Here is a 24,946-nt window from a genome sequence, read left to right on the forward strand (position 1 = left end):
GATTTTTATGGTACTTATACAAATGTTGCACTTTTCTGGACAGATTCTAGCCAATAAGCTACATTTTCCTACCTAAAATTTTTACTTAAGTCTGTTTCAAAATTCATAGCTTGTACTTAAACAGGTTTTTTACACTACAGCTTTGTGTTGATGTACAGCTGCCAGTGGATAAAGTGATTCCCACCTGTGTAGCAAAAGAAAACTTCCTTGTTTCTGAATCACAAAAACCCTGAATGATTCAAGGTCAGCAGGGGATATATCAAATATATCATGGGCTCCATACCATGGACTGCTCTGTTTATCATGCAGTCATGGAGGTACAGCAGAGCAAAACCAAAAAAAATAAGATTGCCTTGAAGACAATCTGACATGCTTCTCACCCTCACCATTCCCTTGATGCTCAAAGGCAAATTAAGAATGCTTCTTTTCTTTTTTTTTTTATCTCCTTGTTTTTCCCTATATTAGTGCAATGAGGCCAAGAGAAAAGTCTGGCTAGAACACTTAAGCATCACTTTGAAAACAAGAACAATAGTGACAGTGCTTTAAATGTGTTTTCTGCTCTAAGAGCCTTACTGATTTCTTTCCTGTGATGGGAAATTTTGAACTCAATACATTCTTCAACAAGGAGAAAAAGCTGCCTTCAGAAGAATGTCTTAAGCTTCTGTAGTTGTTGTAAGTAAAAAATCAAATTACTAAAGTAAACTAAATGGAAGTAAATCTGCATTCTATAAAGTAAGACTTCAATTTCCTAAGCGAACATACTTCTAGAAGTAACTACCGCTAGTTTGCTCAGCTGCAAACAAGACAGAACATCACATTCCCAGGTTTTAAATTTAAAACACAGTATTACAGCAGTTTCCATTTCTGCATTAGATAAACTTTAGTGCTAAAATAGAATATTGGGATGTTAATGACTTTGCTTTAGTAAGACCTAAACTTTTTAATTAACCTGCCAAGACAAATTACAGCCCCTAGCTCTTAGGTAACTATTGCAGACAGCTGAGACTCAACACCAATGCCTCTGTTGGGAGAGGGATTAATGGCAGCTTTGGAATGAGTGTGCTTTTTTCTGCAAAGAAAAAAAGTCCATTAAACACTGCGGTCAGAAGAAAGCCGAGTGCTAGTTTTATGGACTAATCTTTAAATTACAACCAAATGAATTTTGGTATATCAACAGTTTAAGCAGGTCAAACAAATTTAAAATTAAATATTACTGAATCGGAAACAGATTTAGATATTTACAGGGTGGAAGAAGAATACTCAGTGTGCTGTCAGGCACCCACTGGCAGCATCTTTTCCTTCTTGGACAGCAGCAAATCCATACCTGTGAGCTGAACTGACAGGGCATTTTACTGCCAGAGAAATCAGAAGACCTATCTAGTTAATTTGTTCTTCTTAAGCAATCTCAGCTTCCTTCTGTTAGCAAGGAGAAACAGGGATTCCTGTTTCTGTGGTTGCTACTACCAAGGCTTACAGTGCCCTTTTTTGGAGTTTTAACCCCAGTACTCTGCCTGAACTCCAGCTTGAGTGATTTTGATGGTGTTCAATGGCAGAACTGTCTGTCACACAGATCTGGGGAATGGTGCTACTCTCTGTTCTTCAATCACTCCTACACCTCTGCTAGAGAAAGAGAAAACACCTTATCAAACAAACAAAAAATCAAGAAAAACCAACAAAAGCCAACTAAATAAAAGGAAAATCAAAGTAAGAAAATAAAGCACGGATTTTCCAGCTTGTAATCCATGTTTGACACTGTGCAGAATCTCGTTATGATTATAGTTACTTAAAAGACCTACAAAATACTTACTCAACATTTAGGGTCTAACAGTGTTCAGCATATTGCTACATACAATCCCCTCCAAACATTTTCTCCAAAACCACACAAAGCCATCATGCAATCCGAGTACGTGTGTTAATACCTGGCCCCAAGGCGTACTTAGGAGTTTAGGAATAATAGAGGAAATCCTTACCAATAGCAGTAGTAAGGAAAGAAACCACTTCCGATTCCTTGCCATCATTGTAGAAGGCTAAATGCCATATTCCTGAATCTAAATACTGGATAAATCCTGTCTCGTGGCTGGCCAAGGGCACAAAAGTTCTGTGCTGCCGCTGAGGTCCTTCCAAGCTTCTCGCCTCCTGGGTCAGCAGACGTCTTCCATCAAGGAGCTCGACAAAGTCAAACTGAAACAAGAGGGAGTGATGTTTGTGTGTTTATCAGGTATCCTCAAGCTTAATCTCTCATTCTGGGTCTGGAGAAGCATCATAAACAGGATTTGCTCTGGTAACTCAAGTACTTTCCTGGACTACCTGCAAGTAACCATTTTGGAAATAGCTAGTATTTGAACATATTTTCCTGTAATTATATAAATCTTGAAATCATCTTTGTTTAGAAGGTGACTTGCAGCATATTTGCCTTACTGATATGTTCTCATTCTGTAGAAATATAGGCAGGAAATCGTGAGATCATGCCTTAACTGCACTGTAAATATGACACTAAGCAGCTTATTTGTTATCTTTTTTATGTCTTGGCTAATATGGAAAATAAGACAGAAAAATATATCTAGCCCAATTGGGTTGTTTGCCAGAGTTGCTAGGGGTCACCAAGGGAAAAATAAAAAATATTTTAAAGTGAACTCTGGTAGAGGTTTTGCAGAAGTATTTTGCTTAGCCAACAAGGATTTTATCTTAAAACAAAAAAGTGGAAAAAGTGGTTAAAGGAAAGGTGGTTAAAAGATCATAAAAAATTGAAGATGGAAAAGAGATAATATAGAAAAGTCTCATTTAAGGAATGGCTCTAGGTATTTTCTTCAAAAGGATACATTTACTTTTTGCAAAGGTAACTTTAACTGAACAACTGCTTTGTGTTAATACTAGTATTGCAACTCCCTTTAGTCCCCTATTTAAATAACCTTCCACTGATTTTCCAAAATAATTATATTTTGTCTGGTATTATACTAATGGGATGAGGCAGATATAAGCCTATCAGACATCACAAATGTTAAATGAACCTTATCTAATCTGACTTGTATCATGTGTTTAGATGACCAGGACACCTTGCAAGCAGAATCCAACAGTTGAGGCACTATTTAGCTTTTCTATTCCCTGACTTCACTTGGTTTTGCCTCTCTCATTGAGCTGATCAGGTAAGTTTGTGAGTTTTTTTTGGAAGGAAGAAGAAAAACAGGCAGAAAGAAACAACACCACCTATTTCTGAATCCATAAATGTTGCTGCACTGAATGGCTGCTGAGTGTTAGTTGACTGTGCCATCAATATTTAGGCTGCTTATCCCCTTTCACTTTACTGTAGCAAAATTTGGGTGCTTGTTATTAAGTTGTCTGGTATGGTCTTCAAAGTCAACCAAGATAAGGACTTGATGACATGTTCTTTCCTATGTAGGAAATGTTAAAAAAAAAGTTAGGCTACTAAGTTAAAAAAAGAAGTGTTTATTTCCAAGAATATTTTGAGCAATAAGCTATGTATGACATAGCTCGCATAAAAAATGACAAAATTCATCCCTAGATTATTTTAATTATGTATTTTTTATCATTTATTTAGAGGAAATTATTTTTGATCCTTGCTTTAACTTCTATTTTCTTTCGGCTGTATCACAAATTTGGTGCTGAAATGTCTTTTTGAGAATGTAAAAGCTGACACACTGCAAAGGTCATTCCTTTTGGGGGTCTATACAAGTTAGCTTTGCTAGAGACAGAGTTTCAGTTTAGGAAAAATATGACACATATATATATAAAAGTTATAAAAATATACAATCTAAAATCTAACAATACAAGCAAGTACAAATTCTAAACAATCGCAATTAAAAATGCGCCTTTCTGTTTCAACTGTGCCCTGGGGGACATCAGGCACAGCACTGCCAGCTGGGCAAGGGAGGAGATTGTCCCACTCTGCTCTGCACTGGGGCAGCCCCACCTCGAGTCCTGGGGTCTGTTTTTGGTGCCACAATATAAGAAAAGCACTGAGCTCTTAGACAGTGTCCAAAGGAGGGCCATGAGGATGGTGAAGCTCTGGAGGGGAAGCTGCATGAGGAGTGGCTGAGGTCATTGGTCTGTTCAGCCTGCAGAACAGGAGACTGAGGGCAAACCTCATCCCAGTTTGCAACTGCCTCACTGAGGGCAAGTGCAGGGGCAGACACTGATCTCTTACTTGCCTGTGGTGACCAGGGACAGGAATTGAGGAAGCTGCCTGAAGCTGAGTCAGGAGAGATTAAGGCTGGATATCAGGAAAAGTTTTTTCACTCATAGTGTGGCTGAACACTGAACAGGCTCCTCAGGGAAGCTGTCACAGAAGTGTTTGGACAATGCTCTCAGGCACATCTTGGGGTCTCCTGTGCAAGGCCAGGAGTTGGACTCAATGATCCCCATAGGTCACTTCCTACTCAGCATATTCTATGATTCTATGAAAACAGAAGGATTTAAGAGGATACTGGCAAGTGGTTGGTTTGAAAGACACTTTGGGATCCAGGTCTGTGTAGCGACTCTGAGCATAAACTCCTGCCTAGGTTGATGCCTCCTCAGGTCTCAGTGTGACCATGTCTGACACAGCTGAGCAGGACAGTGACAGAGGACATCATTGTGGTGTCTGGGTGCTGGGAATGTCTCAACAGAGCTTGAGTTTGAGTAAGGAACAAGTGAACTGGAGAATGTAAAACCAGTAAGAGAAAACCCAAAGTATTTTCACATTCATTTTGGAGCAGGATGGAACAGCTTGACTCGACTTTTAAAATAGAATTCAAGAAACCATAGGTAAAGTTCACTTCACCGAGTGCTGCCATCTCCATGGCAGCTTGAATTAGTTTTCTAGAATCACTGGATTGCAAGCAAAGAGACACTTCTAGGATGCAACCTGCCTCATTGTAAAGCAGGCATCTAAGAAATATCCTGTGGATTGTGCTTACAAGCATCCACTCCCTGCTATATATTAGATGTAGTGAGATGAAAACAATTTCAAGGCACTCAGGTACAGTGAGCTGCTGCTGTTCTACTTCAGTCTGGGTTATACTTGGGGCTTTCTGCCAAAAACAAAAGGTTTTTTTAATAAATATTAGCAAGATGCTGCTGCACATGTTGATGAATTTCGCCAAGCTACTAGTTACTAGTTGTAAATACTAACTGACCCACAAATGGATTGGGCTTTATTGCATTTTAATACATTCAAAGATTTGTAATACGCAATTAGTTACTGCTAGAAAGGAAATAATTGATAAAGTACCATATTAATCAATTCAAACTGTACAAATGGAAAAAAACCCTCCGCAAGCAGTGATGACCTATCCCTAAAATGCATGATTTATTAAAATGAGTTTTAAAAAATATTTGATCTAGGAAGATTAAATCTAATAGACCATAACAAAATTGTGTAACTTATTATGATTTGTTGAGAAGAATGAGAAGAAATGCCTTTTGTCAATAGTAAACTATTACAGGCTTCTGCATGATCTATTTCTAAGACTATAGAAATTTGGCACTTACATTTTCTTCCTACTTATTAGTGACCATAGTTGTTGGCAATCTAAAATAGAAAACAATCACCACAGCCAGAGAATGTTTCCCAAAGAGAATTTGGACTAGTTTATTTAAGCATGGATAGCCATGACTTTGAGCCTTGCATTGGGTTTGCATGGCCAGGTTTTGGTAGCAGGGGGGGCTGCAGGGGTGGCTGCTTTGAGAAGCTGCTGGAAGTTCTCCCTGCGTCTGACAGAGCCAATGCCAGCCAGCTCCAAGACAGATCTGCCACTGGCCAAGGCTGAGCCCCTCAGTGATGCTAGCAATTGTCACCTCCTTGATAACATATTTAGGAAGGCAAAAAAAAATATTGCACAGAAGTAACTGCATCTAAAGAAGAGGGGAGTGAGACCAATTATACAGACACAAGGTGAGTGCAGAAGGAGAAGCAGGAGGTGCTCCAGGTGCTGGAGCTGAGATTCCCCAGCAGCCTGTGGCACAGACCATGCTGAGGCAGCTGTGCCCCTGCAGCCTGTGGAGCTCCAAAGGGGAGCAGAGATCCCCCTGCAAGCAACCTGGCGAGAAGACCCGTGCAGGAGCAAGTGGATGCCTGAAGGAAGGCTGTGACCCCATCCCAAGCCTGTGCTGGAACAGGCTCCTGGCAGGACCTCTGGCCTCATGGACAATGGAGCCAACACTTGAGCACATCTGCTTGCAGGAATTATGATCACATGGGAAACCAATGACTGCACTCCGTGGAAAAAGTGAGATTTATTTGTTAAACTTTAGGTTTTTTACTTAAACAATTGAACTTATCTGTGTAATAACTTCTGTTCCATAACAAAATTTAAGATGATAATAAAATAAAATGAGTACAGAGTTCTGATCTAAAGGTAGTACTATGCAATCATGACTTGAGTTTTTTTTTAAACTAACACAGGATTTTAAAATTATAAATGTTTGAATCTCCCTGTGAAAAGAGACTGATTAGAAAAGGGGAGTAACACCATTTCTGTGGCACTGGAATTATGATGTGTTGACCCTACTGATATATTTTAATTTTGCAGAAAAGTACATAGAGAAGCATAGACTTATGACATCTCTTTAACAGAAATAAGTGGGAGGTGTGTTAATATGTATAAAATACCACATTATCCACAGAGATCATAATAAACATATTTGTTTGTTCAAAACCAAAAAAAGGTGTCATATTTCTATAAATCTCTAGTATTTTCAGCTAATAGTAGAGAGCAAGGGCAAGACACACTACCATAAACCTGCTAATTCTTTGATAACCTGCTGATGCAAGTGGGAGTAAGACACTTTGCACTGCCAGTGTATTATGCCCTAATGTATTAATCAATCTGGGTAAAAGCAGCTTAGAAGCTGAAACAGAAAGGAGAGAAAAAAAAGTATAAATTCCTTACTTAGGGAGATGGTTACTAAGACCTTTTCTCACAAAGTGATTTTTTGATATTTTTTTTATCAAGGTGTATTAAAAAAAACATCTGCTTTCATTTTAGTCCTACAGAATAATAACTTGGATCTTAATTTCTGCCTAAGTTGGTGGCTTTCTGTAAAAAACTGGTTTTCTTTTCTTATACACTACTGGGCCCTGACAACCTCAGTCTAAGCAGATAGCATACATCATGTGAAGGGTTGCTCAAGGCATTCTGACATGGAAGACAGAAGTGAATCTTGCTCACATAATGGTGGCCAACTGGGGTCTTGCTGCCCTTACCATGAGACAGGAAAGGCAGTGACTGGAAGAGAGACAGACCTGATGTATATGAATCTGCTTAAGAGAAGATTCCTTTGGATGCAGTTTGAGTGTGGCTGCCTTTGTGCAAAGCACTGGATGGAGAAGGTGGTATCTTCTGCTGTTTGGAGCAACCAGCTGGTACCCTCAGTGGCCACCAGCCTCACAAAACTCTTCTCCTCTGGCAGCCTGCTGCCTCAGGCAACTGCCTGCTCTTCCCCTGCCTACAGCCTACCAGATTAATTTGTGTAAATTTTTTTCAATTATCTCTTGATTCACGTTCTCCAGATAAATGACCTTGGGCATCTTGCAAGCATGCAACAAACTCTTGAAAGAAATAAATGAAATAATGCATCATAAAAACATCAATTTGAGTCAACATAATTTAGTAAGTGAAACAAAATTTAATTAAGGAAATAAGGTCCCATTACCTGTGTGTGTGATGGTGGGAGTCCTTTTCTGCCATAGATGCCAACAAGAGCAGCCTTTCCTAAAGACACATTGAATTTCAGATGCACTGGGTGGTCGATGAACACCTGAGATCTCCAAAAGATACCAGGAGGGATCTTCTGTGTGGCTCGTCTGCCTACATCAATTTCTCCGGAGTCTATAAAACTGTCGTCTGGAAAGAAACTACTGGGCTTTCCTGCCAAAACACAGGAACAAAATTCTTGAATTAGTCTTTAGATCCTGAAAGTAATCTAATCATACTGGTATCTCTGACACTGATCTTGAGAAATAGTCTATTAGTGTCCTGAAGTCTTCAAAGTACTTTGTCTAGCCAATCCATACAATTATGGGAAAAAAACCCGTCAGGATTATTTCTGGCTTCAATAACTGTTTTGTTTGAAAACATGAGCATGGGAAGAGCAACCTGGAGAAAAATGGCCTTTTGTTTAAACTGTAACATCACAGAGTGTGTAATTACATTCCAAAGACAAGAATAAATCATCTGACATTATATCCTACATTAATAGAAGTTTAGGAATGGAGAAGTCATCATTAAATTAGTAAAGAGAAGTGTAGTGAGAATGAGATAGATGTACCACAGAGTGGAATGGTGGGGTGGGGAACAGCAGCATGAATGATGCCTAAGTGAGGAAAGGAAAATGTTTCTCCATTAAATTAATCCTTGACAGTGGTAACAGTATTTGAAATAGTAAAAAAAAGGCAAATAAAAAAAAGGACTGAGATACAAAAGGGAGACAATACCCTGCACTTGAGTAGTATCTTTTAAGAACCACTAGAGGTTTTAATTGGGTTTCAATATAATCTGTAAAATATGCTATTATTATCCATTTTCTTTCAGAAGACAAATGGAGGCATCTGTTTCTAAAACTACCAAGCTGGAGAGCCTGGGTATTCAAATGGGATCAGGACATGCCATAATGTCCAAGGGAGTCAGCAGGGAGCTTGGCACCCCTAAAAACAGTCCTGAGGAATTTCAGGTTGGAAATTTATGCAGTTATAGCTCCCAAAGCAGATGGCTGCTTCAAAAAATCTGGACCCAAAGGAAGATTAGAGAATGAGGGGCAGAATGAAAAATCAGGTGTCAGAATGTTCCCTTTTTAGCCTGTGCTATAACCAGTGGCCACAGCTTTGGGCACAGAACACAGGGATGATGAAGAAGGCAACTGCTTCGCAAACAGCCTTTATTAAGGACACTTCTAGTGGAAAAGCATGCAGTAGCATCACCTGAAAGACTCTGGCTTTAGCAAAGAGAGCAACATGTCACCAACAAGGACTAATTATTAATTTAGGAAATGCAAATAAATTTGTTTCTTATCTCCATGCCATTACAGCACACACTACTCTGCATTTCACAGAGCAAACAACTGTAACAAAATGAGAAGGGAACTTCTCACTACATACATTCTTTTGTACGAAAATCACATTATGAATATTTTTTTTCTTCCAGTACCTACATTTGAGGATGGGGGAAAAAAAATCCTTTCCCATCTATCAAGAATTTATGTCAAATAGTCTCAGAATTTACTTGCCATATTGAAAATGGGACTGGTAGAACACTGCATTTTATTATTTCAAATGACATTTCCATTATGATTACATAATGTTAAATATAGTATTGCCTTAAATTTCTCCATATACCATCCCAACACAAACTCTCCAGAAACAGATGTAAATTGTTAGCTGTCTCTGAAAATCAATATAGAAAGTATATGCATATTAACTATTAAGGATGGAGAATTTTTCCTTGCAGAACTTTTGGCTCCAGTAACACTAAACCCTGATTTAAAGTCAGCAACTGCTTAAGGATACTGCTGGAGCAGGACTTGATTGCATGAGCTATCTTGAGGCAGAAGTTCTATGCATACCAGCACAAAAGGTTTATATATGCAAAGGCTGTATGTTCATACAAAAAAAGCTACTCTTAATTTTATAAGATCTCCATTTATCTTTGCTCATCATTCTCAAATAAGTACAGGCAGGAAATCTGCTGACTTTTATCTTTTTTCAGTCCATGTACATAATAAAGGAGATAACAGGAAACAACTTAGGTAAATGGGCATTCTTTCTGAATCCTTCTGGGCTAATAGAGTATAATTGTACAAGGAAAATAAATCAGCTATATTTTGAAGGGAATTACTTTATCAACTGGATTGATAGTATTTATTTCGCATACTAAAATTTTCTTTTCACACTCCCAGGATTATGAGAAACAGCTCCAACGTCTTCATGCAAAGTTTCTTACTGCACTATTGTAAGATGAAAAGATTGAGGATTCTATTAAAGAAGAGCTAAAGACATCACATGTTCTGGTTCAAATGAAGGATATATTTTTTTCTGATTACCACTGACATGTTTTATAGATTCTTAGATATTCAGATGAAAACCTTAAGTATTTGATATACCCCATGATTGTTCATTAATAAAGATTGTACATCAGAGTGAATCAGGGAAGGTGAGAATTTAATATGACAGATGTTGCTATGCAAGATAGAGCCTGGAGAAAATGAGCACAGGGTGTATTCTGTAGAGATCAGCACTTGCTCATGCAAACAAAAATGCTTCTGTGATTACAAAAGACAGTCTCACAGAAATTATTTTTTGTACACACAATTACAAAGTTTATGTCTCCTCTTGGTGGACAGTTGTATGTCTGAAAAGCACATATCCTAAGAGCTGTTATGTCATGTTGCCAGAGGTTGAAGCTTGTCCTGATAGAGAAGTCAAAGGAGAAGCTCTCTTCTGAATTCAGTCCCTGAAATCCCTCTCTGTTTCACCAGTTGCAGCCTACAATAAGATCAGGCCCTGTGGACTGGATACTTCACGAAGAAAGTACAATAAAAAAGCCATTTCAGCTTCTAATCAGAAATTGGCTTTTAATCAGAATACCTGACTCCTTAAAATTAACTTCAGGTCTGAATTCTTAATTGGGCTGTCAATTACTTTGCTCTTTCTGCACATTACCTTGAACTTTTTAGTTACCGTAGCAACTCTTCCTAATTTCTTTATATCAAAATGAACTATTTCATTTCAGACCTTGCTGAATCTCTCTGTATTTCTCACAGGATGGTTCCATGACCCATCAAAACACTTAAAAACACACACAGCTCTGACTTCAAACACAGTCAATTACATGCTTAAATGTAAGCATGTGATTAAGGGCTTTGGTAAACGGGGTTGGGCTTAACAGAGGTAAATGCTGTTCTGGAGCACAGCCACAGATGAGAAAGGATGACTGTTACTGAGAGCTGGCAAGACACTGGCAATGATTCATTCAGATCAGCACTAAGGATGCTCCTAACACATTCTAGCCTATTTCATTCTGATTCAGAAGACATTCAAATATATTTCAATTCTCTTTAATATAGATTTCAATCACAGACATTCTGGTTTAGAACAGAAGCCCTGCAGCACTGCTAGCCCAGAATTAGTTACACAGTTACCTGATGGGGAGAGAGCTGCATTTGAAGGCTGGACAGTATTACTCCTGCACCAAAGATGTGCTGATGTGCTTTTTAGTCAGGACATGGTATTTTCCTCTAAAGCCTACAGATTCCCTAAGATCTATACAAAGCACTAACTTGAGGGGTCTTCTCATGACACAACTATGCTACTTCCCAGATTTCTCTTTTAACAGAGCAGCAATCAAAACTTCTACTCATGTCACATATAAACGTGGCTAAAATAAAATTAAGTGGAGGTCTTTCGCTTGGATGGCGGCTTTGAATACCTACATTTTACTTTGACTTTTAAAAGGAAATGGACAGATCAAAGCTAGATGATTCAAAAATGAACCATATGGCAAATTAGAGGGGAAAAGAAAAGGATCTGTCGTGAAGTATTTTTGAGTACAACAGCAGGGCTGTCTGCAGCTTGCTGTACTGTCTAGTAAGGTTTGCTGAGAATAACCTGCTTAGCTGATTTTTCCTTGTAGCAACTTGATGGCAGCCATCAGTTACCAGTAAATGCACTATTTTAAGGAACACACATAATTATGGCCTTGATTTGGACTAATAAAGACAGAAAAACTCTTATAGGAAAACACCGCTACAATTAATTTAAATTAAACATCTAAACACAGGCTGTCAGCCAAAGCCTAGGGAACAATATGGAAATGTTTGAGTTTAGTGAGTTGCAAGAACACTAGCATACATCTTATCTGTGCAAAAAACTTCTACCAAAAGAACTATCAAGAATAGTCTATTAGCTTACTGGTATCTCATAATTATATACAGAGAAGCTTAATGCGCAAACAAAAAAGCTTTCTGAAAGTTTGCATTTCTCATTTCTCCAGCTATGTCTGGCGAGGGATAAGACTTTGCAGAGCTTACAAGTACTTTTAGCAGTGGGGCCTCTAAAAAAAGAACACAGTGATGTAAAGCTGCTGAGTAAGGTGCTGCTGAATTGAGGACCCATAAGCTGCTTCTAATTTCTATCAACACCATGATACTTTATGGAGACTAGGCTTTTTATCTGGCTACTTTTGCAAAGCTACGCTCAACTCTGGAATGCCAAAACTTACAGTGTAATAGCTCTTAGTAAGTATTTTGGTCCTCAAAACATTGCTAAGTGGCAACAAATATTCCAACTCAAACATTTTTGTAGTTCTGTAGAAAAAGCTTGATCCAGTGCTCCAGGAATCATTTAATTTTCAAGAGACAATGTTTTTCCATGAAAACAGCCACTTGCGGCAGGGTTTTCATGCTGGCCTTCTGTAGTCTGTGAGAATGCCTTGAATGTGTGGAGAAGGTTTCACACAGTTTAATTGCATTAGTGGACATCAGAGGGGTATGAAACTTAGAAACATATGGAAACAGGACTGACAGCTACTAGCTCTAGACATGAAAGACTGGAGAAGCACCTGCTGATGGCAGCACTGAGGGTAATGGAACATGAGATTGGACGGCTGGAGTTTAGAGGCAGACAGAGGACTCACAACATGGACACACACCAACCATACCTTCACTGGCTCCTTTGCCTTTCCTGTCAGGTAACTCTAACCCTGTGCCCCCTGAAGGATATAAGGAGACGTCCGTTGGCACTGGCCAACTGCTGGCTGTGTCTTCCGTGATCTCATACATCTGCCCTTCCATCGGCTGCAGGTGCCAGTTTAGGCCAAACAGGTGCATGGCTGTGGTGAGCAATGAGAAAAGTCATCTTTTTCTGTTTGGGAGAGTTGCAGAACTACAGGGGCACTTTCTCTTTCTAAACCCTCGCTCCAGTGCCTTATTAGTGGTCATTGCTTTAGGACAAGAATGGGATTAATGTAATTAGACAGCCCCTGCTGCTTCTACCATACCAGCTCCCTAGGTCTTTCCACCCACTTACACTTGATTTACATCACCTGTAACAATCCACTCTGCTTCTTCCAGCAGAACCACTCCTGAATCGTGGTCTGCATAACCAGGCACAGTGTTTCACAAAGCTCCCAAGGCTGGGATGACAATGAAGTGAACACAAATATAAGAAATACAAGGAGTATTATTTCTTAACATACCAATAAATCCTAGGGAACTGCACTCCAGTTTGTTTTGCCATATTCACAAGTGTATTATATAGGTTCTCTTTTTTTTTTACCCATCAATTATACACAGAAGCCTTTACAGACATCTCTGACAGCTTTTTCTGGTTAAGGCCAAGTAAAAACAGGCAATTCAAGACCCATCTTGTGCACATGCCTTTGTGCTCTGCATCACAAATGTGAGCAACTATGTCTGAGCATTCTTTCGTACAACTCAGCCTCTTCTATTCATATCAAAGACATATCCTTGAGAACTGAAAACAAGCATCACCATTTAGATTTGTGTCATAGCAGGGCAAAGCTCTCTGTAGGTTTCTGGGCCGTGCAAAGTCACCCAGGGCACACGTGAGTCTATTTCAAGGCATTACATGAAGACAAGTAAAGTTAAGGAAAAAAGAAAAACTACTTAAAAAACAAATGCATGTATGAGGAGTATGGAAATCATATGCTTATACACCTAATACTTGCCCCTTCCAAATATAAAGCAAAAGAATGTGGCTTGTGGCTTACCATATCAGTTCTTCCATCCCCAACATAAACATTTCATACTCAATCAGTATCCAGCTTAGCTTCAGGCTCTACACAGCTAAATGATCTGATATTTGCTACATTTGGAATGACATTTCTTTTTTAAGGGAAAGCCTTGATATTTTACACTATAATTTCTCCAAGAAACTATACAATGGCTCTAACATCACAGCCATTTAGTATAAACAAACAAACAAACAAAACTAAAAAAACCCCCCCAAAACAAAAAACCAACAAAACAAAAACCCAGTAAAGAAACACCATTTCCATGGCCTATAACTCTACTTTTATTCACAAACATACACCTGAGATTGGCAACCATTGTCAGGGACAAGTGGTTAGTTTATTTAAACCTGTGCATCAGAAACAATCTTTACAAGAGAACTGAAAAGTAATCTGAGTAGCTCTCTGAAGACAGCATGTTTAGGCAATTTAGCAAAATACACAATTTATTCCACTTCAGTCTCAATTAGGTCACCTATCATTTACTAACATAAACAAGGTTGTCTTTGCACAACTACAACATCACAAAACATGAGTGCAAAATTCTTTTTTACCATGTAAATGGAGACTATGTTTGTTAACAGTTTTATCCATTAGGAAAGAAAATACACTCCTTAAACTCCCATACAGAAAGGAAGCACAGAAAGGAATGTCTCCTGAGGGCCTGTTCAACACTCATTTTTATACAGGTACATATACCAAGAAGGAATGGCACCAACACCACTGGTAATATAACCAGGGTATTTTAAGAAGAGGAACAAGTATTTTCATCTAAAAGGGATATATACTCAGCAGAGAAATTGAGAAGAGGGAGGAAAGGGAAGAGATGAAATTAGACCATGAACAAGAAATCTGCACTAAGCATTTGGCATCACTGTGCTTGCATAATATCTTTGTGTTTATACAGCCCTCATCATCAGAGTGCCTGGGCACTTCATAGCTATTAACCTCACAAAACCTCATCAGGTAGGAATCTGCTTTTTTCTAGTACACAGAAAAGAAAAGGAGAACTACAGTAAATTAAAGGACTAACTCAATTCACTTGTTTGGGCATTAAAATGCAATTTTGTGTTAATTCACTTAGCTTACTGTATGCTTACAGGGTTGCAAGCTCCAAGAGGCATTTCATGCAGCTGTCTGCCAGTAGTTCTGTTGTAAGCTCAGTACTGGATGCTGTCTTATAATTCCATCCAGGCCGGACGTTTCCAAGGGCCAGAGTGTTACCCAGACGCCACAGAGCTGTTACAGAGCTCAAGGGCTTAGATGCTCTGAGCACACAACTTCCTATGTTTAACATGGGATCTTTGTAGCTACAGGCATGTTTGTAGTTCCAAGCAGAATGGAAACTGTACTCTTCACTCCTCCAAACTCAGGCATTTCTAGACAGCAGTCAGGCCTAAATTCTGCTGGTGCTAAGTGCTTAACATCAGCTCCATCTCTCAGACATCTTCATGTTAGAATGACCTGCATGAGCTTACAGTGGGCATTCCTCATCTAGGGAGAACTGAGCCAGTCATTTGCTTTCTTTGTAACACCATTTGACTTCCCCTGTCCTTTGGACATCTCAGCCTTAGTGCCACACAGATTTTTAGGAACACATTGCAAGGCCACTGTTTCCCCAAAAGGCTATTGCTGCTTCTTCTCTCCTTAGGAGGAATTTTTTTATTGTAGATCATTATTTACTGCAAGCAAATAAAAGTGAAAAACTCAACATTGCTTTGGGTGCAGTGGGCATTTTTTACAGGCACTAAAATTAATTTAAAAGACATGAGAGGAAATGTCTTAACAAGAGATCATCTTGCTTCAGTTTAACAACAGAACTGACACTCTGGAAGATGCTACAGCTTTTCTGCACATTATCCATCCACTTGCGCAAGTGGATCAACCATTCCATGTCATCATTCAGTGCTCAATGTTTGAAAAATGTCTTACAACTTCCCAAAATAGAAAACACAACCAAATTATCTGTAACATAGATACTGTGTTATCACACAGTAGTTAAAAGACTTGTATTAATGTTAACTTTTGACTTTTGCTAGTAGATTTTGTCTAAAGCAAAAAGCTTCCTGCGTACATTGATCTCATCATCACACAGGTCACAGAATCACAGAACGGTTTGGGTTGGAAGGGACCTGAAAGACCACCTAGTTTCAACCCCACTAACATGGGCAGGAACACCTTCCACTAGACCAGGTTGCTCAATGCCCCATTCAACCTTGCCTTGAACACTTCCAGGGATGGGGCATCCACAACTTCTGTGGGCAACCTGTGCCAGTGCCTCATCAGCCTGATAATAACAATTAATTATATCTAATCTAAATACATTCTCTTTTCATTTAACACCATTATGGCCCTGCCACTACAAACTTTAGTAAAACATCTCTCTACATCTTTCTTAAAAGCCTCCTTTTAAAGTATTGAAAGACTGTAAGAAGTTCTCCAATGATAAGCCATGAGAATGACAATTATGCACACCATGCACACAAAAGTGCAAAACGTTGAAAACCAGAATTATTTGAATAGCATTTTGATTATCAAGTGGCTTAAAAAATTCAGAAAACAGTGTAAAAGCTGAGAGCTACTGCTCTATTCAGGATTTCTGAGTTGATGTTCTCAAGCACAAAATAAAAGCCTATAAATATCCCCCTTCATATGGCAAACAGATATCATGCAATTTCTGCTATAACCACAAAAGTCAACCTGAAACAAGAACAAAGAGTCTAATTTACTTCGGAAACACACTCTTGTAACAGCAGGTATTTTATGAGGATGTCACCTGAATAAGTGATTTCATTACTATATTCCAAATACCAGCAGTGTCTGATTGACAACCTGGTGGAAGATTCATTTCTCGTCTTGTTCTAACTGCCACACTGGTGCTAAAAAGTTAAGTAGTAATAGCAGTGGATATTTTGGGTCTTTACATCTCAATGGGATGTCTAAAGCTGTTGTTGCACACAGTTGTGTTCAAAGGTTTTATGAATCAACCTTGATCTGTGCAAATTCTTTCCCACAGAAAAAAACCCAAACAACTAAGGACCATAATCATGGAAAAGCCCTGTAACCATGGATGAGTACCATAATAATATATTTTGAAGTGTTAATGTTCCTAAGAGGGAAGTAAAGCTGTAAACATAGTTTCAGATTCCTGATGTTCTTAGTCTCTGGGTCAATGGAACCCACTGTGGACATTTTTTCTGGCTTTTTTTTGCCCCTGCTCAGCTAGACACAAGATGCTGCTGACACAGAGTAAACGCCCTCCTAAAAGCCCCCATGTCCTTCTCCATCTCTGTCTCCAACATGACGCTCAATAGATTTTCAGATATTGAAGGCTCCCCACGTATTAAAAGAGCACTCTGCAATTAACAATCATTAAAGTGTACACTTTTGTAAAATACCATGTAGCTTTCACTGCCTAGGAAGCTCCAGGACAGGCTCTTTGCAGAAGCTTTGGTTACACTCCCCATGGAGTAGAAAACTCTCTTGTCTCCCTTCTCCTGGAATGAAAACAATACTCAGGGAGAAACCCTGCTTGCTCTCTGGGGCTGTTTCACCACCACCAACTTAGATGATATAAAGGCATCTGGGGCCTCTGGCCCATTATGCTCATGTTTTGAATTTAAAGCTTTGACTTGCATGACCTTTCCCCTGTAGCTGAGTGCCAGCAAAAGATGCCCTAAAACTTGCTGAATGGGTAACAGAATTTTCTGTGGCAGACTAAATCCCCTTATCACCTGTGGGGTCACCTGTGGCCGCCTTCTTAGTGGAAAAAAATTAGAGATCAAACTCCAGTCCTTTTAGGGTTTGATTATTTTGCAGAATTCAGCATTTCAACCATGCCAGTGTGATATGGCTGTTCTTTTCTGGATTCAGATTCACTTTAGCAGAGAAAATTTGCGAAGACTTCAGCATCATCTGAGTTATTTAATCATACAAATAAATCAAAGTTCATATTGATAGAACCAAGTATTCAGGATCATGATTCTTCTGATTTTAACATATTATTTTTTCCTATATTGCATTACTCCTACTCCATAGCTACTTGTGGACACCATAATCAGCATCAGCAGATGCTGTTAAGTCAAATAAAGAGAAACATTCTTTCCAAGTTTCTTTTGAAGACGCTCAGGCTTTTGATTATCTTTGTTTTATTGCCACTTGCTTATGAGACAACAAAACACTAAAGTCAAAACAACTTACTCAGCGGAGCAGTGAACAAAAGAAGTGGTACAGCATTTAGAATAAAAAAGGACAAACAAAGATAATAATTCACATGGTCAACAAAATGGACATCTCTTAGGACAGGTTGATGGAGCGAAGGAGTTAGCAGAGAGAGGCAGATGATTGTGATAGATCACAGGGAGAAGAAAAGACAAGACATGCTTACTGAAGCATAAGAGACTCCCAAAAAGCACACCAGTCAGCAAAAAATTGAAAAACAAACTGCTGGCCCTTTATTAGCTTGTTGCTTTGCCCAAAGCAGCAAGCTAAGTGTAATAAATAACCGAACCAATCAATTAGGATGTTTGGATTAAGGCTACAGCTGAAGCCACCATAGTGCTTCCATAGTGTTTGTTAAAAGCATTCTCACAGCAGCTCCCAGGCTCCGCTGCTTCCTTCTCCCCTGCCCTCTCAGGGCTAAGCCCTGCAGGTACCACAGCTGGCCTGGTGATTGCTCACCCAGGCAAAGCTGCTACAGAAACAAAGGAAAGAATAAAATAGCAATTTTTTTTTCAGCTAACAACTGATCTTGCCCTGAACAATGAATGAAGACTTTCTCAGAATCAAAGCTTAACAAAACACATTAATGATCCCTACCTGAGCCTGGACTTACAGCAAGCGCAGTGGTAAAGGGCATAAAGGCAAGACAGAAGTCTTTTGGGATTCTCATCTGAAAACCTCAGTCAGTTGTTTTGCACTAAGAATACTCCAGGTTTTGAATCCATATTTATGTAAGAATATATGCCCGTATATGTCAGTGTAATTGCTTAAATAACAGAGGGGAGGGCACAAGCTTTGGAAAAGCTTCACAGCCTACCTCTGCACAGCCACCACACACTCCCCAGCTCACCTGTACTGGCACTGGGCTCCATATGGAGAAGTTTGGCTTTCCTACTCCACTGGTTTCTACAAGCACCTCACTGCACTGCTGACAGCTAAGCCTACGCCAACTCAAGCCAAAAGGCCACTCCTTGGAAGGAGAAGGGTTTTCCAAAGCCTCCTGTGCAGCATGGGGAAAAGGAGAAAATGGAAAAACACTGTGTGAGAAGGAACAATTGAGAAGGACTGATGCACAATGGACAAGAATAAAAATGAGAAAGGGGAGGAAGGTGAGAAAAATATGGAATGAGAGAAACTGAGAAAAAGAAGGTTAGAATAGAGCAAAGATAAGTTAAACAAAAAAGTATAAGGGATTTGGAATAGGAAAAACAGCTGAAGCTCAGTGATTGAGAAGACATTTTTACAGGTTGTTTTTGTGCTCTCCCCTCTTTGTGTGGAAACAAGCATAAGACATGTGGTGGTTACATATTCCTCTTTAACCTTCATACTTACTCAGATCTACAATAACATGCTCTCCAAAATGATACCTGAGCTTTGCTTTTTTCCTCCTAATTGAGAAAAAGCTGAATCTCACCACCGAATTACTCAGGGTTAATTTTAACTCAAGTAAATGTATTGCTTTCAGTCCTGTCTCTGGAAGAAACTTGACTGTAATTATCTGGATAACTGTCTCTACACTGAAATCATATGATTTTTGTATAAGTGGTAGAATTGACTGTTGCAGAATAAACCATATATTTGTGACATCCAGTGTTATGAAAAGGAGCCTTTCAGCATGAAATAATCACTGGTTTGTCAGTCTTCAATAAATCAACAAAGATTAGGAAGAATGGGAACAGTAAAACAAACATTAAAGAAAAAAAATCAAACTGTTTTTCTCTTACACTGCTGTTCCATTTCAGTGCTGGCCAAGGCTTCTGTGGCAGAACTCACGACAGTCAAGGGCTGAAATGGCTTTATGGCCCTCCTGGTGTAGGAAGAAGGCAAAACCTGGATGTAGCATATATTATCTGCTCTACTTGTTTGTGTGGCCAAGTCCTGGACTAGACAGATCCAAGCTGTTGTTCATCTAAGAGCACGGGGACATTTTGAGTGTTGTAGTGATTTAACACCCCAAGAACACATTCACAGATCTGGAATTGAGATCTAGTATCTTGACTGAAGATCCCAGTGTTTTGTAGTATCATGAATTCACATCTTTTACACATACATACCCAGGTCACTCAGCCAGGCACCATGAGGCAAGAAGAAGGGGATTTCTGCAAGGGCACTTCTTGTGTGGATTTCAGCAGTTGCCTTGTGACCAAAAACTCTGTACAGCACTCTGTGTCATTCCTAGTGTCTGAAATTATTTCCTATACATAAATGCTTTCCATCTGTGGCTTAAAACTCTCACTCAGGAAATGGAAAACCTGACTTCATAAATCATCTTTTGCCTGAATGAATGTGAATTTGCACACCAGGACAAGACTGCAGTCATGTGGGAACAGAGAATCCTGCATACCAGGCTCTCCACAACCCAGATGGATTAGAGCTGCTGTGCAGCTAGAAATGTAAAATTAACAGGTCACAAAGGAATGGAGCCCAAAAGGCAGCTTGATTACATGTTGTTTAAGTGAAGACTCTAAGCCTGCAGCTGGGAGGTCCCATGGCTCTGCTTCCTGCCTGTTGATTTATTTGACACAAGACAATAGTTAAGAAAAATAAAAAAAGCACCAGGAGGGACATTAAGGGTAATGCTCACTATTGTAAATTCCCCATTTGCCTCCCCTCCTAACAGCTCAATGATCTGCCTTCAATGAAAAAAAAGGGTTTTCAAGTCTCCTTCATAGTTTGGGGTTGAAGACACTTTGTTGGGCTGGGATGTGATTGCTTCATCTAAGAATTGGACAACCTGCATCCACCCATCTCAGGGTTAAAGGAGGAAGGATTTTGCTGATAAAACAGAGGGGTATCTGTGTTTGTTTGTGGGACTTTTTTAGGACCTCAAATGTCCTAAAATATGATGTAGGTGCTTTCACAGCCAGCTCAGTTCTGACACATGCTATGGGATACATCTAGCGATTCCTGGTATCCTACCTTGCTGCCTGACTATTGCTTCATGTTTAAACTATGCAAGCACCAAAAATGGTTCTTTTGGAGATAATTCACTTCTCCTTCCCTCAATCAGAATCACCACATGCAAAGGAGGAATACAAATGACAACTTCCTACCTTTTAAAAATTTGCCAGCAAGGTGGGAACTACCTTTTGAGAAAACAAAGCATTGTGCTGAACACCTGAAATCCTGCCACAAACACATTTACTTGCTTTGATTTGACACTAGCTATTCTTTGACCCCTTCTGATTGAAGAAGAGCTGTATCCACGATTTCCACAATAGAAGCAGATGGTCTACCAAATACAATCAGCTTCTTCTCTGGAGAACACTTTATATTTTAATTTAGTTCCCAATTGTTCTTAATAATGAAGAAGAAAGGCTTCCAGCTGAAGCACCACATTTCTTTGAAACCTTCAAGGAAGTGACTAGAAAGGCATGTTTTAAAATGAAGCAGTTAAACTCAATGTTTGTTCAATGCAAAGAGTCAGCACTTCCTATTCAATGTCTTCCTAATTGCCCCTGAGGATCAAAGTCTTTTGAATGACTGCCTGTCCATTCAAATCATTAATAGATGATCATTGGCCCCTCCAGTGCTACAGTAGCTTGTAATTTCTTGCAGGAAAGGGAAAATGCAGTTTTAAATGGGTATATTTAAATATTTTTATGCTTTTTTAAAGGAGGATATTTTTAAAGTGTTAACCTATAGAAAGTATAGACATAAAAGTGGCATGGCTTATTTGAGGAGCTGACTGCTTAAATACCTTTGGTAATTTCCTTTACCATTTACACTAATTTCAAATAGAGTAAGAAGTGGAAAGATGGACCTCAGCATTATTTGGCTGGTATTAGGCAGCCACCTGCAACAAAGAAATTTATTTCAGCCCTCAAAGCTCTGGTAGAATTGGTGTTACACATGCTCAGGCTTTTCTCAGTAAAATAATATTTTGCCTTCTAGATATCCTTTTTGGCAGAGACAGTATTAAAATAAATATTATGGAGAAATTTCTTCAAGATCAAAGTCAATTATAAGATGGTCCCACTATACCTCTAAATGGAGTTTTAATTTGTGTATATAATATTAAAAATAATCGATTTCCCACTGGGGTATTCACTTCAATTAGAGAAATGAGGACAGGCAGCTCTACCAGAGGGCCTCTTATCCTGCTTTGCATTTACAAAAATTCTGGGCTAGCCTGTTGTGGACAGTATAATTTTACAAATGCCCTTTCATTACACACATATAAATTGTGAGGCACTAATTAAAAATGGTGTCATTTACATAGGTAAATCCATTAGCTCTTTCCTGCTTCCTTCCTTGTCATCTCAACTAGAGAACTTTCAGAAAACCTATCTTCCAAAAATAATACAATAATTTGCCCAAAGACTAAAAACCACAGTTTGCTGTGCAGAAGTCACAAACTATATCTCTCTTATTCTAAAACCCCAACACAACAGAGGTGGGATCACAGTTTAAACCAAATATCCCAGTTTAAGCATGAAGATCTGAATATTGCTGTAGAATTTGATGTGCGAGCTGATCTCTCAGATGGCTGCCTGCTCATCTGTCCTTCTGAACATGCACATGATTTTATTGTAGTAAGACAAGTAAATGTCTTTTGAGACCACTGCTTGTGTTTTAATCCTAAAATCAGCTGAAAACTGCATTAGTGTTATTAGTCACTATGCACATTCTAAAAGCACCAGAGCCCCAGTTGGGCTGTGCTAGTTGATATAAGAAAAATTAACAAAATGGCAGTCTCAGAATCCCTTGATGTCCAAAGCACAGGTTTAACTTGAGCTTTACTTAGCCTAAGTAAATCTGGTGACTTCAAGAGGATGATGGAGGTGTTTAAAGTTGAGAACAAATTTACACATTTTGTAGATCTGGGCCAGAGTGTTCATCAGCATTGTCAAAACTGAGCTCTAAAGCAGAATCCTGTCAGCCTTGAGCCAGCTGGAAGAGATACGAAGAAATTTTAACTGTACCAGTGTTCAGGAGTATTTTGTTGTTTTAGCTGCTTTGGAGGACAAAAGCACAGGTAAGTTTAAAGCAGGTTAGGAATGTTTTAGTTTATTTTCTAGTTTTTCTTTACATATACTAGAAAAACAAACACTCTTTGAAGGGGGGAAAAAAATCCTTTTTTTTTTTTTTTGTACAAAAGCTTGGCAAATGGATACAAATGCACAGTCTGAGAAAGTGGATGAAGTGGGTGACACAGCACAATTAACAGCACAATAATTTTTGTGTCTGTCCAGAGACCATGAGCAAAATCCAGCACAATACTTTCAGATGCTATAAATCAAAATGAAAGGTTCAGATCAGAGTAAAAAGCTCTCTCAATAACAAAATACAACCTGATGATTTGTTCCCTTGGACTTAGAACTAAATCCAGCACATAGACTAAGTCAAGTGCTAGCAAGTGCAACCTACAGTGTTCTAGAAAGACCCACAGACATATTTATATTTAATTTTACCTAAAAAAAGCAGTTGCTAAAAAACCCTGAAGTTTGCCAAGTCAAGCACTCAAAAATGAGCAAAGAACAGAATTAAGATTGCTTTTGTGATTTTACATCAGCCCCTGTATGCATATGTACTCTGTAATAGCCTTTAATTCCCTCATCACAGGCTATTTTTTTCCACTGGCCCAACGCTGAGCAGAACAATTGCACAGAAATTACCACTCAACCCTGGCAACTCCAGCATTGTAGCACATTCAATTGCTTTCTAGGGATGCCATATGTGCAGTCTGCTTGGTAGCAGTAGGAGGGGGTTGGAAAGGGAAGGAACACTCGGCACGGACAATTTTGCTACTGCACTCTAAATAGGTCCCTACTGAGCATGTGTGAACTCAGATTTTCTAGTTTTGTGGTAGCCAGCTCAGGGTGGATCAGAGGTGTGATAAAGTACACACCATTGCTTATTCTACCTAATAAAAAAAGAGGTGTCACGATTCTCCATCACTTCAGTACTTCTGCAATACAAATAGAGAACAACAGTAGATCCAAAAGCAGAATTTTGCCTAAATGAGTGCCACATCACCTGGTGGATCCAGATGCCTGCTCTCACGTCTACTTAGGCTATAGAATCACAGAACCATAAAAGCTGGAAAAGACCTCTAAGATCATCAAGTCCAACCACTAACCCAGCACTGACACGTTCACCATTAAACCACATCTCCATCTGCCACATCCATGTGCCTTTTGAACAGTTCCAAGCATTTCACCATGGGCAGCCTCTTCCACTGCTTGACAACCCTTTCAATGAAGAAACCTTTCCTAATACCCAATCTAAACCTCCCCTGGTGTAACTTACAGACATTTCCCCTGGTCCTATCACTGGCTGCCTGGGAGAAGAGGCCGACTCTCACCTGGCTACAATCTCCTTTCAGGCGGTTGTAGAGAGATATAAAGTCCACCTGAGCCTCATTTTCTTCAGGCTAAACACCCCCAGCTGCTTCTTATCAGACTTGTGCTCCATCCCTTCCCCACCTCTGTTGTCTATCTCTGGACATGTTCCATCCAGCACCTCAATGTCTTTCTTGTAGGGAGATGCCCAGACATTCCCTTGTGATAACTTAGGCCATGATAATTCTGGTTTATCATTAAATACAAATGTAAGAAAATGCTTCCTTGGGGGCACAACACACTGCTTTGCCCCTGCATCCCCAAGACTAAGTTGATAGTAGTGAATTAAACAGTACTAAGCAGGATAACTTGATATTCTGTAACATTTATTTGTTAGAAAGAACTCTACCCATGGCACTGGCTCTGATCAGCCAATACCTTCCAAATTCCTGTGTACTGTTCAGTTGGCAAAGACCAGAGATCATTCTTAATAGCTGGTTTGGGTCTGAATACCCATAGGAGTTTAACAGTAGAGAAATGTATCCCTTCTGGACCAGCTGGGCACCTAGAGTGGTCCCATGTATATGTTCCACAACCTGGAGTAGCCTATGATACAGTATGACTGGGGAAGGTGTACTAAAATCAATAAATTCTTACTAACCATCAAGATTAATGCTGTTTTGGAACATCATTATGCTTAGA

At 39.2% G+C, this 24,946-nt stretch overlaps 1 protein-coding gene across 1 annotated transcript in view; it reads right to left on the reverse strand.

The window, feature by feature from the left end:
- The window catches only part of TENM4 (teneurin transmembrane protein 4), a 387,133-nt gene that overhangs the window by 163,156 nt on the left and 199,031 nt on the right, over nt 1-24,946 (reverse strand). The window contains exons 8-10 of the mRNA XM_058800438.1: nt 12,648-12,818; nt 7,651-7,865; nt 1,971-2,181 (exon numbers count right to left, since the gene is read on the reverse strand). Coding sequence (XP_058656421.1) covers nt 1,971-2,181; nt 7,651-7,865; nt 12,648-12,818 — 597 coding nt within the window. The remainder of the gene's footprint in view (nt 1-1,970; nt 2,182-7,650; nt 7,866-12,647; nt 12,819-24,946) is intronic.

Source organism: Ammospiza caudacuta, chromosome 2, assembly GCF_027887145.1.
Source record: "Ammospiza caudacuta isolate bAmmCau1 chromosome 2, bAmmCau1.pri, whole genome shotgun sequence".
NCBI classification, from domain to species: domain Eukaryota; kingdom Metazoa; phylum Chordata; class Aves; order Passeriformes; family Passerellidae; genus Ammospiza; species Ammospiza caudacuta.